At 41.4% G+C, this 19,771-nt stretch overlaps 1 protein-coding gene across 3 annotated transcripts in view; it reads right to left on the bottom strand.

Annotated features, from left to right (window-relative positions):
- MACROD2 (mono-ADP ribosylhydrolase 2) overlaps positions 1-19,771 on the bottom strand; it is a 1,980,208-nt gene that overhangs the window by 522,844 nt on the left and 1,437,593 nt on the right. For all 3 annotated transcript variants that reach the window (XM_082645906.1, XM_082645907.1, XM_082645908.1), the window contains exon 8: positions 17,271-17,344. In XM_082645906.1, coding sequence (XP_082502032.1) covers positions 17,271-17,344 — 74 coding nt within the window. The remainder of the gene's footprint in view (positions 1-17,270; positions 17,345-19,771) is intronic.

Below are 19,771 nucleotides of genomic sequence, written 5' to 3'. Positions count from 1 at the left end.
GGATCTTAGTTCCCTGGCCAGGGATGGAACCTGCACCCACTGCTGTGGAAGCTCGGAGTCTTAACCACTGGACCGCCAGGGAAGCCCCAGCACAACTAACGTTTATATAGCACATCATGAGCACATTCACGTACTTTCTCTTACATACTGCTCCAAAGACACCTATGAGGCAGACAGGATCAAAAAGAGAAAAACATTTTTTTGAGCCTCAGTGTGATCCAGGCAGTGGTAGGGCTTCCTGTGTACTAAGTCTTTATCAGTGCCGGGACTAAGGTGAGGTGAGGGAGGCATCCGGGGTGCAGAGTTTAAGGAGGCACTCACGCTCATACAACTGCAGAGCTGGCACCTGAGAGCTGCCTCCTTACATTGTGTGTCCACGGCACTCCGCTGGCATCCCTCGAGTCCTGACTTCCATACTACTCTCATCCACCTTGTCAGTTACATATTGTCTTCCTCCCTTCAAAGATGGATGAACTAATACCCAGACTCCGCTGGCATCCCTCGAGTCCTGACTTCCATACTACTCTCATCCACCTTGTCAGTTACATATTGTCTTCCTCCCTTCAAAGATGGATGAACTAATACCCAGAGATCTTCAGCAACTTGCCAAAGGTCTCCAGTTAGTGACCCTTCTGACCCCATTCTGGTGTTCTTTTTCCCACTGAAGGGTCTCTGGCCCAAAGCCATGGCCAAAGAAACCACACTCATGAGCTGCCTAGGAATTCACTTGGCTCCCTCAACCGTCACTTAAAATTCAGCGTGGACTGCACTCCAAAGACAATCTCCATTTAATCATTGTTATCACTATTTATATGATGAGAAGGCTATTTTTATCTTTGTTAGTTTCTTAAAAATCCTGCAATTAGCATGTCTAATTATGTCTAGTATTGGGTTTTTATCATCAATAATTTTGGTTTGAGGATGTAAGGAGGTGGACGGACTACCCAAGAGGTGTCAGGAAGTGAATTCGTGTCAGACTCTCATTTTCCTTTTTATACAACTTCAAATATACTCTGTCCCCTAGCTTCAATGGCAGTGTATGGAAATCCACCAGAAAACCCTACCATGCCCATTACTTTAACATTCTCCAAAATAAAAAGTCGTCAAGTTAATACTTACCCAGCTCCAAAGTCACTGAAACACAAAAGTTTCAAGCTTAAAAACAACTTCATTGTAAAGGGCTATACAGTTTATTTCTTCCCAGCAGCTTTAAATCTACTCACAGCACTCCCAGGCAGAACTTATGGGAATACAATAAAATGCCAATTAACTACAGTCAACCAGTTCCTAATTCTCCATCTCCAGAATGTTTTTATTATTAATGGAAATACCTGCCATGCTCACTGAGAAGCAGGAAAGCAGACTGAAAAGAAAACCACCTGCTCTTAACTGTAGTTACCATTGTTTGTGTAGAGGCACAATTTCTCACCTTGAGCTTCAAGTCTGTGGATGTCAGCCCAGTTCTCTGCTGGGGAAGCTGCTGACACGATTAGGGTGAGTCACCCAAGAGAAAACCCACAGACAGAAAACATGTCTAATTATATATTTGTTCTTGCTGTCCCTTCCCTGTGGTTTAAACATCTATCTACGTGCTATTAAATGTATCTGATGAGGAACAGAAAAAAAAAGGCTGGCTGAAGCTGGGGTTCCACATGATGAACTCTGGTGAGATCCATGTTTGGCCCGTGGCAAGTCTTTCAAACCCATCCCCAAGAACTAGCGGGAAGACCGGCATGAGGATGTTGTTAAGACCCAGGCCAGTGTATTCTGCTTGAGAAACTAAAAAGAAGGAGCTCTGAGACTATCTATAAACCCTAACTTGCTTTTCCAAGCACATGTGTTTAGTCTTTTTAAGGTATACAGGGCAGGAGGTGTTTGCATGAGCTCCAGTGATGCCATAGAGAGACGTGGATGCCCTGGGCCCAATGGGACTTTTCAGTTCTTTTGAATCTGCTGATCTTTGCACAGTCTCAACTATCATGGAAGCTGCAGGTCTTTGTTATTGGAGGGGAATCTTGACACTCCAGGGTCACCTTAAATCTTAACAACAGGGAAGATACTCATGTTTATTGCCCTGGCGTGCAGTGTCATGCTAGGTGTTGTCACTATTACCAGTCTGGGTACCAAACAAGACAAAAGGGGATGAGTCCCCTGTTCATGCAGTTATTGTTATATTAACTGTGGCTCATTGGCCCTTTGGTACACTCCAGAAAGGGTCATTCCAATATGTTGCAAAAGGTCTCCAAGCCATGCCTACATCCTACGGATATGTCCCCCAAACTAAACATTTCACAAAATATAGAACTTTATTTACTCCTTACCCCATTTGGGGTTTACTCATAAAAGTTCTTTATACCACAAAATGTAATCTATGGTAACTGACAAATAGGTCATCCCTAGCCAACAAGATATTTAAAGAAATATTCACCTCGTAGAGTACTAATCATTCTATTAATACTACGGTAGGTTTTTTCTGGTCTTAGTTCATTTGCTGGAATTGATTGGCAATCAGCTATAGTTGTTTCCGATAACGGAACAACCGTGGAGACTGAACTCGTTTCTACTCTGAGTCCACACAGTCTTTAATCTCTGCCTCCAAGGACATCCCTCTCCAACCTAGTACCAGCCAGAAAAAGGACAGAAGATGATCAAGCTTCTCTGAGTATGGGATACTTAATCCTCCCAGCCCATTTTAACTTGTTTTCAAACCAAGTCACCTGGCACTTCACTCATTTGAGGAGTGAGACTCCATTCCTTTCTCTTTCATAACTAGAGCTAAGGGTTAATTTCAATACAATGTTTATTTTCTTAACATTTTCCCTTAAATTGTGTTAACTGTATTTCTTAGCAAACTATACCTCATAAACTGCTTTCACATGAAATTGGTTTAAGGAAATTCTCATACTCAAACAAGACAGCATATTTCAAGTGAGACTAACTTTCTATCTGCCTCAGTTTCCTTATTTATAAAAAACAGGGGAATAGTCCCCACACCTGGAAAGGGTGGTAGTGAACTTTCATACTTAGGACAATGTCTGGCACATAGTAAATAAAAAACACGAAGTCATTCTATATAAAGCACTTAAAATGTCAAGTCTGTGTCAGGTTCTTAATAAATGGTAGTTATTATATTATCATAATCAGGCACAAACTGGGAAGGAACAGAAGTGAGCCTTTCCCGTGTAAAGTGACTAGAACATGGGGCGGGGGTGTCTTTCTTCCCTTCCCTCTCTTCTGGTCAACTTTCCTTCTCTCCTTTTGGGTTTCAAATCAAACCGGCTGGAGATTGAGGAAAGAGCAAAAGGATGGGAGCACATAACATTTAGGTCTAGAAAGAAGAATTATTGGAAAATAATTTGGCCTCTGCTTAAGAGTTTGCAATTGCCAACCCAGAGCCAAAGCAATTGATGGTATTTTCCCAGCGGTTGGTATTAATTAGCACTCTGCTGTCGTCAGTTGGCTCCGCCGTCATGGGGATAAATCATTCACAAGCTATTTTGGACACTCGTCCTGTTGCCACCACCTAGGCATCAATCTTCTCATTAGCTTTGTCATTACAGATCTCAGCTGTTCCTCCCCTTTTCAGGAACTCTGCATGAATTTGACCTCGAGAAGTATTTAGTCACTATCATCTCAGCTATTAAATGTCAGATTCAGACATTGCGAACTGTGTGTCAAGACACTGCATTCTGGCAGTAATGAACCCATTATCTTTTTTCCCCCTCATAAAGCATGCTCTTTGGGCCCCCAAAATGGTGTGATACAAGTTCTCCCAGGAGTCTCGTTTGATTGTAGGTGCCTTTGAAAAGAATATCGCTGGCTGTATTAATTTCCAGACTTTCGGTAGTTTGTCCCTGGCACATTATGCAAATAATGACTGCTCCTCTTTACTGGGTGAACCAGGCAGCAGGGTTAGGCAACAAGATATAGCTAAGCAACCTGCGCCTTTAGCACTTTTAGCACATAGTCTGTCAATGAATTCTACAAATTGTATTTTTGGCTCTTCAAAAAAAGTCACGCTTATCCCTGCTTATGAGTCCCAGGAGGGTGGGGAGGCCAACGGACACTGCCTACATCTCTGTCAGTTTGTTTCCAATAAACTCTCGTCCATTCAGGCTGTTTGTCAGCTCTGCACCTGCGTGGTAGTGGCCTAAGGCATGAGCCTGTTGGGTGCCTTCAAAGAGAAAGCCAGTGAGGCTGAGGGGCAGCCAGCAAGGGAAAAAGAGTACAGGTAGGACCACAGAGACTTTTCCTTGGTGTCATGGAGCCATTTGGCAGTTGACTGGAGCCTATAGATCCTTCTTAGAATACAGATTTTAAATAAATAAGAATATAAAAGATTACAAAGGAAACCATTTTATGGAGGTAACAACACCCTAGAAATAGTGTGTGCTATGGCCAAATGTGTGTTTCTCCATTAACACATTTAAGCAAGATGTAGTGATGATTTGAAGTCACAAGGAGCGTAAATAGTGGTTTGAGATCTCCACAACTGTAATGTGATAGGAAATCTGATTTCTATTGATGACAAAGTCATAGGACATGCTGAATCCACTGTGGTTTGTGGTTACGGTCAAGAAGGAAGGAAGTGCTAAGTTACAGTTAGAAGTTAATAAAAATCATTGTATTTTTTTCCCGAAGTTCACGAACTCCCTGAGACCTCTTAAGAGTCTGTGGACCAAGGGCATGTGGCAAGGGAGGCATTTGGATTTTACTCCCAGGGGAATGGAAGCCCTGGGAGGAACGTGCAGGCTCCAACCTCTCGTCCATTTAAGTCAGGAAGCCCCAGAATCTTCCTTGACTCTTCTCTGCCCAGCGCCCTGCAATGCTCTGGGCACCATCTGCCCCTGGCACTCACCTCATTATCATGTGACAACTGTCTGTGTGGTCTCTTCCATCAGATGGTAAGGACAACAGCTATGTATCAGCCATCTTTGTACAAATAGTGCACCCAGCATGGAACATACCAGCTATTGAGTATTTGCTAAATAAATTAATGAAGACTAGGCTGCTTTTGAAAGAATTACACATGAATCTATACTGCCAATGCTTTTCTGAAGAACATATTTTCCTTTCTGAAAGGGGTTATATGGAAATACACCAATGTTTTAAAAATAATATCAGACTTCAAAACTAGGAATGGAAATACTGACATCAGGTAGATTTTTAAAAAATAATTTAAAAGTAGATTGATTGAAAAAAAGATAATGTGGTTGCCTAAAGACCAAGGTGCCCTGGTGCTTAAAATCATAGGAGCCTCTGCAGGGCAACAGAAGGCCAGGTAGACAAAGGAGTTAACTGCTGTGCTCACCAGCTACAGCTCAACAGGTCAAGGGCTCAGGAAAGAGGATGAGCTTCCAGGTATACTGAATTTCTCCAGCTTGTTCCTTGAATAACTTCCCATTTTTAGACAATAGCCCAAAGCTGTCTAATCCCAATGCACTGCCAGCCATCCTTGGATGGGCCACATCTGGGACCTGGCTGGGGCTGTGCACAGGAGAGCTGGTTTCCAGCTTACCTGGGGGTAGTCATAGGGATCAAGACTAGACTCTTAATTTGGAATATACCTGAAAGAGAGATAAAAACCTACTGAGCATGCTCACCATCTGACATGGAAAAAAGGTCTGTATGAGACAGATGTGCCAGGTTCACGCACACTCAGCTCTGTCATCGTAAGAGACAATGTAAAATAGTCATTCAGTCAATGTGTGTTTATCAAGGCTTTCTATTTGCCAGGCTCCCTCGATTCAACACACACACACACACACGGCTCATCTGTGAAATTACACCTTGAGTCCCTGTCCTCAAGTCAGTGGGAAAGCGAACAGGTAAATCCAGTTACAGTCAAAGTTGTGATACTCATAAGTTTTCCTAAGGTTTCATGGGGGAGTGAGGGAAAAACTTCCCAAAGGTGCAGTATCTGAGCAGACATGACAGGAGTAAGTAAAGGAATCTGTCATCTCAAGAAGCATGTGCTCTAAATAAAGACAGGGGGAATCTCTAAGAAATTGGAGCCACTGTCAAGGCCTATCTACCCTCAGGGAGATTTAAAAATTTCCTGAGCTTGCATGCAGCTCAATATCAAAAAAACAAACAAATAAAAGATGGCCAAACTGACGACCTGCTCTCTTTGTTTCAGAAAAATATTAACAAGCAATTCTACATAAATCATATAAGCAACAGTGTGGTAGGTGCCACGGCAGAAGAAATCCAAATTAGACTGTAGATTTGTAAGCATTCAAAAGAGATCTCTGAAATAGTAATCTACTATCATCATCAAGAAACAAAATGACGCTTTCGATGATCGTGGTTATGAACTTGGAATCCTGAGTTAGAATTCCAACTCTGCCGTTCATTTGCTGTGTGGTCTTTGAAATTTTACTTAGTATTTCCAAATCTCAGTTTTCTCACCCGTAAAATAGAAGGATTACAATGACGACCCCATAGGTTTGCTGCGTTAATTAAATGAGATTGTCCAAGTACGGTGCTTACACAAAGGAAGCACTCAATTACTCAACATGTGTGACATTAAATATATATATGAAAAATATATATAGTTAGTGAAGAATCAAGCTCAAGTTGATTTGTTTTTGAAATCCACTTATCCTTAGCTATCATTGGTAGACCAAAGAGTTCACTTATTCGTAATGGAGTAGGATGGCATGTTACTTCTGAGCCTCAAAAGTAGATCTGTTGAACTCAACATAGAGAAGTACAAAATGCAGTATGAAATACTGTTAGACTAAATCAATCAACCTCTGTTACACACACACACACACACACATATGCAAATAACTTCTGAGTGCACACTGAAGACATTTCACGCTTCACTTAGGTCAAGGCTCCGTGTTACTGGGTAAACCAAAGAGTTTCACAGGTAACTGGTAAAGGGGACAATGTAAATCCCATTCCTGCTGTAACCACCTCATGGAATTTTTTTTAATTACGCATTTAGTAAATCTACTAATGCATTCCACAGTATCCATTTATCCCCACCCTCTAAGGAAAATCATTATTCAACCGTACTTAGAAGCAAGGGATGAATTTTCTTCTTCCTTTGCCTCCTGCACAGAACATGACTGTTTGGGGGGTTCACTCGATGCTGGCAAATGGCCATTTCCTGCCTCTAGACAGAAAGGCTTAAAAGAACTTATAAAAAACAGTCGAAATCCTCTGCAGACATCCAATAACTTATAAGGAAAAGAATATTTTGATGAGTTGGTGCAAATGAATCAGGAACATATGGATCCTATTTCCCTGGAGTTTAAATTTGTAAAGAGAAAAACTTCTTAGAAAAATGAACTTTGTAGATGTTACTGAACCCGGGGAAAAACATATGAGATGATTACTCAACTTAATACATTCCTAAGTTGCCCTGTGCTTAACTGAAGCACACCCAGGTCATTTGTAGCTCAATTTGGCCTGTCAAACACACAGCCCATCATGCTCTAATTGTTTTCAGAGCAGAATTCTGGGCAGAAGATATTAAGATGGTTAGTATTTTCAGCAATGAATTTTAGTACAATGGTTTATTTTGTAATTCCTTAAAGAGAGTTAATTTTGTCAGTGGCAGGAGATTCTGGAAACACTGTGGGTGACACATATCTGCATGTCCAGGGGCCAATCCACAGGTGGGTGGTGTAAACAGGCTCCCGTGAGGGACAACACTGTACCAATCAGAAAATTTTCTCTTGTAACCCTGCTAAATGGTGGCCTCATGCCCAAGGAGAACTAATTTGCTTCATGTGACTGAGTGCTTTATTCTCAAAAGGTTTTTCAGGAACCAATATAATTATACAAGATCCAAGAGACAGACCTGCCATCTGAATATAATAGTTACTCAAATAATGATTCGGTTCTATACATTGATGACTTTAACTACCTTATTAAATATATCTCATGCATGGAGGCATACGAGCACATATCCAGAGACCATGATTATTATAAACAAGATTTTGGAAATATATTAAAATGCTTTCTAAAAGAGAGAAAAAGGCCCCTACTACGTGTAGGGTGCCACAGAAAGCTGGCTAGCAAATCCCATGAATATTTAATGTGAGTGGCAGTTACATGTTATATGTAGACATGATCAATATTGTTTGTCAACCCATGTCAAAGGGGATTATAGGATGGAAAAAACAAGTGCTCATCAGTGAAAAGGCTATGGTGGCCACTCTGGTACCTTCTAGACAATACAGCCCCACCAAGGCTCCTAATCCCTTGTTAGAAGGTCGGTTGCATGCTGGTTTAGAGGGAGACTTACTCTCAGTTCTCAGCAGACCCTTTCCCACATTGAGGAGAATAAATATGAGCTTGCACCTTAGTATTTCTAGCTGGAAAAGATCTTTGAGAGTAACTGGTCTAATCATTCTCAACCACTAGCTGGAGAAATGTTTTAAAATATAGGCTGCTATCCTACCAGATAGGGCAATGCAGTAGATTTAGACTATGGTGCTGGTACCTGATTTAATCATTTTCTTAGGTAATTTTTACCTTATTTTACAGATGAAGAACAGTCCTAGGGTGGTTATAGCATCTCCTGCAATCTCCTTATTCCCAGGTCAGTGTCTTACCAACAAGCTCAGCAATGCCTGGGTCATTAGGCAATCTCTTCTGTGTATAACCAGGCAGGAAAAACAGCCCAGACTAAGGGAAGATCTACTGGCTAGAAACAGCCAACAATTATGTTGAAAAATAAATGCAGTTGAGTTATTCTTATGCCTTGATCAGGCTGTAAAGTCAGCACATAAAGTGAAAAATTCACACAGGCAAAATTATTCTTTAAACTTCTTTAGGAAGGCCCTATGTTAGAAACTGACACATCTCTCAATATGTTCAACACAGCCCGTTTTTCCTCCAGATTTAGGAGAGATTGCTGGAGCTTTTAAAGTCCCCATTGAGCAAAAGATGAAGTTTCTGGCTAATATTTAGGAGCAATGTCAGAGAAGCAACAGCAACAAAAAGTCTTCATGTACTCTCATTACACTGATGCAGAAAGAAGCTAAGAAATATTGGAGAATCTGGACCAATTGGAAGAACAATGAATTCATATTTCTTATCTCATGCCAAGGTTTACTGTAAAAATGAAAATAAACTCACATCATTTAAAATCTCTCTTCTTGTCTTTTTTTTTTTTTTTTTTTTTTAAGAGAGTGCACATAGGCAGCACCTCCTCACCATAGGACATCACTTGCCCTGGTGCCCAGCAGGTTACATGCCAGGTGGTTGCAACCCTTGCTGCAGAACCAAGTCTAAGATCAGTAGGTCAGGATCAACCTTCCTTGCCTAAGGTCTTCAAACTCAGGATTACAGATGTGAGCACTTCATTCTGACCAGCCTTTAGCAACTTGGATTCGCCACAAGTTCAGGAAATCGTAAATCCTCCAATATTCTTCTATTCCCTGCTTCACGCAAATTAACAGTCTCCTCGCTAAAAGGTGGAGGCTCCCTGGTGTAGACTAAAGACACTACAGTTTTCTTCTCTACCCTCAAGTTTCCATGTGATGGGACTTCTAAGGAGTCCACGAATAGAAATAAGGAGAACTTGATCTGATTGAGAGGGGACATGTTAGCAAGTCTATCGCTAGGCTCACAATCTACCTCCTCCAATTTAGCTTTTGTCCATGATTAAACTGAATTGTATGTCCAAAGGTCCACTCTCATTAAGTTTTTTCTAGTATGTTTTTTTTGATGAGGAGCGAAGAGATTGGAGAAATGATGTCTTTGCCAGACCTATTGACGTTTCTTACCGTATTGAATAGCAGTGTCACCATCAAAGGAGGTACGGTTTCCACAGAGGCCACCCCTATGTCCAAATGTGTTAGGAGAAGCAATGAGATGGCTACACATCTGGCCACAGCTTCCACCTAAAGCAGAGATCTGGCTAAGATTGCCTCTCACAGGCAAATCATTTAACCCCACCAGAATGAGAAAGTATCTTTCTTGTTCTTTCCTGAGTTGAGCTAGATGACAGTGGCAGGATTGCTGATTTTCCATTCAATCAGGGCAGCACATGAGTCCTATTCAATTCAAGTGGAGAGCAAGGCAAAGGGTTGCTTTTCCCCCCTGCCCAGCAAGGAAGGAAGGCACATGCTTTCAGCTTACAAAAATGGCTGTAGAATGTCCTTCAGCAGGACCTCTCAGTGTCATTTTTATCCCTGTGTCAGATGTAGATCCAACCACATGCTCAGAAGTGTATTTTCTATTTATAAAAATGTCACAACATTTGGATAATCAGATTTAATTTCATAAGGAGTTTTAAATGTTGTCTACTTTGAAACCACCATATAATCCAGATCATTTACAGAAAAGCAACATGGAAGCCTCTTCTCCTACACTAAGTGGGTCAAGGTTGTTGATACCGACTCTAAAGATACACCCATCTGGAAGTTAAGGATCATCTTAAAGGCATCTGACAGCAAATGTAAATGATGCTTGATCTTTGGGGCATCGCCTGGAGAATCAGAGAGGACAAAGCTTTCTGTTGGTCTGACTGTGCCATGATGACCTGGGCAAAGACATGACTGCGGCTAAATCAGTGGGACTGCTCCAGAAGACACCACCAGTGGTGATGGTTCTGGAGCTGGAAGAAACATGGCCCACATTCTCCATTTTACAGATGAGGAGTACCAAGAGGTGGACTTAACTGTCCACCGTTATCAAGAGAGTAGATTAATCTGACTAGAACCCAAATTTTCTGACTTTTAATTCAATGTTCTAATTTTTATACCAACCTCCCTCTTTGGGATACTAATAGCCAGTAGTGAACTGGACCCTACCTCCTCCCACCCAACTTCCAGTAGCCATAAGTCTCATTTTGGCTCCGTGAAAGAGGTGAGGAGCTACAATTACATGGTGGCCTCCTTGATACAATCCTGCAGGCTTGGAAGTTGTCCTATAGTCTCTGGACCTCCAACTCATATTTTGCAAAGAGACCCATCTTCTTTCAAAAACACAAATCCCAATTCTAGAAACATTCTGCTCATGTCATCTGAGCAAACCTCTTCCTCCATTTTTAAGGACTGTTCACTTAAATATTAATTGTAGAGAATCTCTACTTCACCTGTCTCATGCTACTTATTCTTGGTTTCTACCCAGTACTGGCTTCCATTAAAACTCACATGTTTCTTTACCACAAGGTTACAATACAGAGGAAGACACAGCCATCAGAAAATAAACAAGCTTATGATTTGCCCCCTGCATGAAAGTAAGTAGTGAAAGCCTGCATTTTTAAAAGAGCTCTTACTCACTTTGCTATTGAGAACAGTGACCCTAAATATTTTTTTCCCAACCCAACATGTTTGAAAGACCTGGAGCAATTCCATTGAAAGCAATAGTTCCACATAAGAGAAGTTCTGTGAAAGGGGTAGAATAAACTACTTAAAACATGCAGTTTGGGGGAAAAAAACTTCCAAATTACTCTCAACCTTTCCTTTTCTCTAGTTCAGAATTATTAGCTTGAGATATTAATACTACGAATAGGAGGTTATTCTGTTTTGCTAAAAGAACCAACACTTTGCCTCAGTTGTGATTCTTCACTCAAGCCAGCAAAATGGGCTTGTTGACTCTGCAAGCTCCCCAATAATCAGTGACACCTTCAGCAAAATATCCTCCTAAAGTAGATATCCCCGCCCCCCAAAAAATGATGGCAGGGAACATGACCACTGGCAGCTCCTATGGCCCTGCTCCACCACCAAAGTGGGCTCTAATTTTCCCTTCCCAACTCCAGTTTGCAAAAAAAGTCCCTGGAGAAGACTCTCATCAGCTGATTTTGGGTCCCATGCTCACAGATGTAGAATACTTTGAGTGACTGAGTTTGGTTATTTTGAAATAACTGCCACTGGGCACAGAAGCAGGGTTATAATAGAACACCAAGGTACCCAACTAGTTGACCTTGGAATTGCCTTTCCCTTGAACCTTAACTGCCACATCTATAAAATTAAAGATAAACACACCTACCTTGAAGAAAGTTTTGGGAAGATGTTATAGAAATATGAATAGTATGTGTCCCAAACACAAGTCATGGGACACATCAGAGCTGGAAAACACTGGTTTCCCTTCTTTAGCTACTTCACATCCCTACTTTACATCTCCTAGAACTCTTCCTAGAAACCCCAGACTCAGTGGCGGTATCTATGTGTATGAGTTACCCTATTTAAATATAATCCTATTTTAATATAATCCCCACTACCCAAGACAGAGTATATTTTCAGGTTCCCTCTACACTCCATTCTATTTATCTAAAAGTAATGCGGGCATAATGGACACTGCGCTGGGTTAAGGATGGCTGGCAGAGGAGGACATGTGCTATTTATATGTCAGCACAGAAATCAACCCCTAAACTACCTGGGACTGTAGGTTGATGTTACTAGAGCACCCTGGGGCCTTGATTATAGAGACATCCCCTGCTAAGAGAAAAAGGATCATTAGACTTTAAAAGACTTGTCCATGTAGAGTTAGATTACGGAAAAGGGTGCTTGGGCATCCTTACCTCAATGCCTGGAAGTGTCTGAGTAAAGCCCTCCCTACCCTAGGCACACTGGCTAACTGGCAGGGGGCTCACTAACTATAGCGGCACAATTTATATGATTCCATCTCTTGTGATTCTTACTGATGGGAACAGGATTATGAAACCCAGAAACAACAGCAAGAGGCTCTAATTTCTGGCTGCAAAACTCAGGCGTGCCTGTTGGGAATAGATGCTAAAGCAGCGTGGGGACGGAGAGGCAAGTGGATTTGCCCAGTGGCAAGCTCTCAGGTGGGCAGTCTATGGTGACACCTGGCGCTTGAACACTGTCTCCCACCAAGCAAGGCAGAAGCTACCTTGGGTAGCTTTTGTTGGCTTTTATTCTGACAATGGGTATTTAGAATCACAAGATGAAGAGCCAAAACTCACATCTGACCACCAATGTAACTGTCACAAACCTCAACAAAGACAGCCTGAGAACGGAAAAGTATTATGTGTATGAGTGAGTGAGTCGGTGAGTGAATGCGTGTGTGTGTGTGAAAGAGGGGAGGGAGAGAAGAAAGAAGGTGGAAGGAGAGAAAAAAACTGTTTGCAAGCCATGAGGTTTCTTGAAGAGCAAAAGGAACACGGCACACGTGCAAAGTCTGGGAATACTTTTCTTCCATTATGTCACAGGCAATAAGCATCATGGGTTCCACCTGAAGACCAGCCTTGGGCTTAGTCAAAGGATACATTTTTACAGCAGCATATTAGGATGATGGGTATTAGTACCATAACCACATTCCTGCACAGAATGTGAAGATTTTAAGATGGAATTTGTTTTTCTATACACACATATCTTAAACTTAAATTGTTCCAGAAACTAAGGCCAGCACAGATATTCAAACAATGCTTCCAGACATAAGAAGACACCCCCTCAAGGAGAACACGGGGCACCTCATCTTCTTCTTCCAGATTTCTGAATGTTAACCACACCACTGTCTTCTGCAGAACTGAAGGATGGTGCTTGTTTTGCATTTCTGTAAACAATCGTCCACAGGAATTGAAACTTGGTGTGAAGTATATAATTTTCCCATCAGAAATGTAAGCATCATTTCATGTTTCATTTAAGCCCCCCGGTTAAGAACCACACAGATCCTAAGGTGTTCTGTGTCAGTGACATAAGGCAGGCCTCACACTGTTTTTTGGGGGGGTTTTTGGTGATCCATAATATGATTCTGAAATAAAAGTGACACAATTTTTAACACTGCATACGTTCAAAAACCTCTGCCAAGAAGGGGAATAAAATAGTCTTGGCACCAGAAGCTAAAGTGCAACGGTTCCTCTGTGATCTGTGGTGAGGAAGCAAGTGGCTGTGACCCTGATCTTGTCAAGTTAGCACGAGAACAGCGGATGAAACTTTTAGGAGCCTGACTGTGCCTGTCTTCAGTGGATTCCCAGTTCTGGGTTCTGAGGGAGAGGAATGTGTTCACCCTTTTCGATACTTTGCGGATTGTGTGTCTGAATGTTGGAAGGCAGGGGAGGATGACAGTGAAGCCAGAAACCAGTTTCTTAACTTCTAAAGAACATCAACGATGAGCCCAAAAATAGTTCTGCTCTCTGGCTGCTGTCAGTTGACCTTGGGGCCTAGACCACACTCGGTAATAAAGTCTGGGACCTGGGCTCACAAGGTACAGAGCTGGGTGTCTGTCGCGGTGCCACACTGCCACATACACACAGCATCTCAGGATGGCCTGCCACATCTGTAGGCACACTACCCAAAGTGACAAACAGCAATACCACAAGGGTCGTGTTTCCCTTGGAACGCACAGAGTAAACAATTTAAATGACAAGTAGATGATATTTCACATTTTTAACAACAATCTGTTCATGCTAAAAGCACAGTTAAAAAGTATTCTATGCTAGGCAAAGGTCCAAAATCTGCATGCAATGAGAAAAAACTTCCACCTTCCTCCTACACGGAAGAAAACTGATTTTGGTTTTGAAAAAGCAGAGCTGGGGGTCCTCCCTGCCAGTGATCCCCAAGTCAAGCCAGGTGCCTACAGAGGGCCTTCAAAGATCAACCAGAGGCTCCTCCATTTAAGTGTTCCCACCCCAGAACAGGGGGTCGGCTTGGGGAGGAGGGGTCTGTGGGCAGGAGAGGGGAGATTAGGGAATTCCCATGAAGTAAATGAATGGGAAGGTTTCTGGAAAATGACATCCTCAAAGATCTGCAGAGATGCAGCTGGGGCCTGGTCTCAGGTGACCCATAACCTCTCCTCTGAACCACGGCTGCCCATGGCCACAGCTTTAATTAGAGCTCCCAGAATGCCATGTTCTGCCCAGCTGTCAGCTGCTTTATCACTGGCAGAGGGGTGGGGGTTCCAGGTTTGTGTCACACTATAACTGAGGCCTGATTAGTACAATATCTTAGGGTTTCCAGGTTTCAAAGTGCCCGGGAAACCCACTGATCTTCCGGCTTGGAATCTTCATCTCAGATGCCTTGCCTCCTAAGGTGACTTCCTGGAAGCCTTAACTGCAAGTGCTCTGAGCTGTAGGATGTTTGCCCCCTTGGGGTATTTGAAATCACTGAACGTGACCTCCATAATGGGCAAACAACTCCCAGTATCAAGCTATTTGTGGCTTTTAAAAATGAAAGACATCCTATTCTTCTGCTATTTATGGAAAAACGTATAAATACATACATTGCTCCATAGACCGATAGCCAGGTGGCATGTGAGTCCCTAGGGTGGATCAACAGAACGGGCACTGTAGAAACACCGCTTAGGCTAACTTCCTGATAGGAAAGGGGTGCCTCAGGACTGTGGAGTGAAGAAATCACTATTTCACAAGGAACGGTGTTTTTAGACGGCATGACAAATGAGGAATGCATGGAACTGCAGATGATAACGCAGAGCATCCACCTGGAAGTAGGAGTCAGTGCCCCATTTCCGCTGCTCGTTTCCGTAATGACCCCTTGTTTTGCTCACTTGTTTCTTTAGTAAAGTTTCTGCTTGAGAAAACTGGGAGCTTTAGGAAACGTTATCATGCCACATGCTGTCAATTTTTTTTTTTAATAGCCAACTCTGATATTCTTTTCTCCTGATTTTCTGAACTCACACGTTCTTCATTCTTAGTTGCAATGGCAATAACTAAGTTGTGTTTCTCAATCCAAATTATCTAGATTTTCTACAATGAAACGAAGACATGAGCAAGAAAAGAATATGAAAGCAAAAGAAAGGACTCAAAGACAGAATAGGCTAGTAAGGAGATCAGAGTAAAAAAACATTAAGTAGGAAACACTAAGCTAACAAACATCTAGGAAAAATAACTTTCTGAATAGTTTAGAGACAGTCTATCAGTCAAATTTGTCAATGAGCTATAAATGTGACCAACACATTTGCTCTTCGTCATCAACTCCTTGATGTTTTGTATAGTTATGTTTACTCCCATCACATGCCAAGATGGCACATGGGAACTTCCAACAGTGGGAAATATCCTCGGATTATTATTTTAGTGGAAATGATAAATTTATACCAATATACCAGCTCACTTGTTAGTTTTTAACTTTGAAACACTACATTTTTGCCAAGCAGATGGTCCAGGAGCCTTTAGTATGACCGAGAGACATATTGAAGATTACCCGTTTTCAAAGGGACTGAACATCTCTCCCTGGCCTCAGGGGCATTCCAAGGAGAGGCAGGTCAGACTCTTGGCTCTGAGACTCCAAAGCCTTGAGCTTGTCATTTAACCTTTTGATTCTAGATGAGGATAATGATAGCAATACCTATCCTAGAGGTTCTGTAAGATTGTTGTGAAAATAAAATAATACGTGTCAAGGAAATGTTTTGTAAACTGGCTATTTTAGTTATTTTTTTCTGCATCTTAGAGGTTACTAAAGTTATTCTCTAAATTGAAGTTGTCATATGTATACCTTTCAAAGTCAGAGGAAAAGAAACAGCAAGCACCAAAGTATGTTTAGCCGTGCGGTCTTTACTTCTACTTGAAATTCACAATGTTCGTGTCTCTTTTAAAAATGTTGAAATTACAGTAATTAGCAAAAATGATGCTGCTGTTTCTTTAAACACACAAGAGCACCAAGAGCTATCTCTCATTAGGAAACTCCCATAGTCTCTTTCCATATCCAAACATTTCCAAATAATCCAGTGAAAACCAAGGAGAAAGCTATATCCATGGGCCATCATAAATGGAACAAAATTCTTTACAGCACCCATGTGAGTATATGAGGAGGAAACCAAAATCGGAAGAAAAATGCACAACATTGTGTGTTGTGTGAAACCTATTTGCTGTCCTGATCATGACGATTTAGCTATCAATTATCCAATAGCACACTCAGAAGTCACACTCAGAAGTCACTTTATAGAAGTGATTAGTTATAAAGAGATCTTAGATTACTGAAAAAATTACCAAACACCAAGAATCCCCTGTCAACAAAGATAACTTAACTCTTTAAAGAAGATAGCACCAGATGATCCTTGAATTCTTCATCGTAACGAAATCCACCCTGTTCTCTCCTTTACACACAAATCCATATTATTTAAAGACATAAAAATGAGATCATGGCTAAATGAATCTGATCATTTTGCCCATCTTCACCACTGAAACCAATCAACATAATCCCTTCAGTCAATTAATTACAGGAAAATATTCAATCACCCATGTAACCCAAATGAAGCAGCATCAGCTAGCTTTGGCTCAATGACTAGGTCAACTTGATATTTATGGAATAAATGTATCTGCCTTTTTGAAACTGATCATCGAATTCCAGCATCTTGTATGCTCACTGATGGTGTTTTTCTCCTACCTGGTGCTGATTCTTGGCCAGCCATTCCTTAATGGTGCTGAGGGCAATGACTGCAGCAGGCTCGTTTGGAAAACCTAAGTGAAGAACAGAATAAAACAAATTTTTTAAAAAGGCAAAGGCAATAGAGAAGTCAATCATGGTGTGATACTGGGTTTTTCTCATTTAAACAGTATTCATTTCAACCAATTAGTACTGAGCAAGGGAGACCTCAGTAATGTATACACTCTACACTGCGCATCACAGTATATGAAGCCTGTGATCCAATATACAAGGCATTAAGGGGGGGCTGGTCCTATGCCCATCTAGAGCTAAAAGGCAATAAAGGACCGTCTCTTCAGTTACATGATGTCTATTAAAATGTATTTACGGTTGCTTAATACCTTCCACAACATTTTCATATAATTTTCTCATATGAGGTGTCAGATTAATGTTTATTACCCTCAGTTTACAAATCAAGTAAACGTGGGTCCGAGACTACATGTGGCTGAGCCAGGGTCACGAGCTCAGCAGCACTCCATCAGTGAGCTGCCACAAGACACAGCGAACAACCAGGCACACAGCCATACCACTAAAAGCTATTGTGCGAATTCAAGGAAGGTAATGCCTGTTCCATTTAGAGCCATTGGAAATGATGTTTCACATGAAGACAATATGAAATGACCTGATTGTGTAGTACAGGTTTGGTTTTAGAAGGGCAGGAAGAATGATGCATTTATAATACATCAGTGAACATGAGCACACATAATCAGAGTTTCTAAAATTCATCCTTTAGCGTATATAAAGCAAGCACATTGAGAACTTGCAGAGTCATCAGACATTCTGCCAAGAATGAGATAAACATATGTGAAAGAATAACCTTGTAAGTTACTTATTTATGGGGCAGAAAGAAGAGATGGGAGTGACTGTTCTGTTGAAACTACTCTCTTCAAGCTCACCACTGACTTCCTAATCAAGAAGGCCCATAGTCTTTCAATAATTCTTCATCTTCTTTGGTATTAAATGTGTTTAACTAGTTTTTCATATTTCAATACGTCTTCCCTCCTGAACTTTTTAAAGAAGATTTTTAAATTGTTTTAAAGTGTACAATTCAGTGGTTTTTAATATGTCCACAAATTTGTGCAATCATCACCACTAATTTCAGAATATTTTCACTGTTCGAAAAAGAAAATCTGTACCCATTAACAGTCATTTCCCAGTCTCCTCTCCCCCCAGCCCCTGTCAACTACTAATCTACTTTGTCTCTATAGATTTGCAGATTCTCCTAGATTTTTCAACACTGCCTTCTTCTGTGTCTCCTCCTACCTATTTGACCTCCCCTGGCTCCTTTTTCTAGGAGCATCCATTAAATGTCTGCCATTCCCAACATGCTAAACTCAATGTCTGAGCTGATGCTACAAACATCATCCACCAATATGTCCATGAGGGCATCATCTTATCAGGGAGGCTCCCGTGACATTGTTCATGCAGACGAAGAAAGAGAGAGGTGTTGTTGAAATGGGGAGATTTGAGATTTAAAAGACCCAGTTTTACTGGAAGGCAAATACATATTCCAGTAGTTCATACTAATGGTTTATATCCCAGTGGACTTTCAGAGAAAATGTAAGAGAGAAGTAGTTCGTCCCCACTTCCAAAAATAAATGTTGCTTTTCTAATTAGGTTTCTACATGCTTTGTTACGGAGTATATTAGGAAAGGGGACAAAATAAAGCAGGGCCAAGCCCCACGTGGTCACTGTCATATGAGAGACAGAACCGTTGTCATATGAAAAATGTGCAAAAGTTCTCAAATTTGCAAATTCATCTATGACATTTGGGATTATGGGTTTGTTTTGCATTGTTTCATCCCTTCCTTAAATTAAGGCTTCAAAATGTAAAACGCTTAAAGTTAGAAAAACCTGTTAATTAGCTAATTCATTAAACAAATTATTATTTAACTAGAAAAGAGTATGTGCATATACATATATGTATATATATATATATGTATAGACAGATAGACAGACACACTTTTAATGAGTCCCTGTCTTTAAAGCCCAAAGTCTGTGGGGAGGAAATAAGAGGCAACCGCAACACAGCAGGACAAGGGCATTTAGGGATGTGGGGACATAGATGAAGAGCACTGAGGGAGGCTTTCTAGGAAAAGATAGAATGTCTGGGGGAGGGAACTATACGTGGGAAACTGAGGAGACACTGTCTGAGAAGCAAGCTGTGAGCAGCAAGGAATTGATGGAAAAGGTGAGAGGGAAGGTGGATGGGGAGAAAGCAGGAGTCCTTGTGGGCTGCAAAGAAAAAGAAGGCAGCCAGGATGGGCATGTGTGGCTAGGGGTTACCCAGAGGAGGCTTTTCAGTCCACCTTTTCCCTGAGTTTAACACCAACATTTGTAATGACCCAGATGCCTCCCCTTGACAGGCTCCAGAACCAGAAATGCAATGCATATTCCTCCACAAAAGGAATCCTTCCTGACTTTCTGGTTCTGGCCTTAGCTGCTCCCCAGTCACTGCAATA

The sequence above is a fragment of the Mesoplodon mirus genome (genome assembly GCF_964341445.2).
Source record: "Mesoplodon mirus genome assembly, chromosome: 15".
Lineage (NCBI taxonomy): Eukaryota > Metazoa > Chordata > Mammalia > Artiodactyla > Ziphiidae > Mesoplodon > Mesoplodon mirus.
Note: the sequence above shows the minus strand (reverse complement) of the source record. Positions and strands in the feature narration are given on the sequence as shown.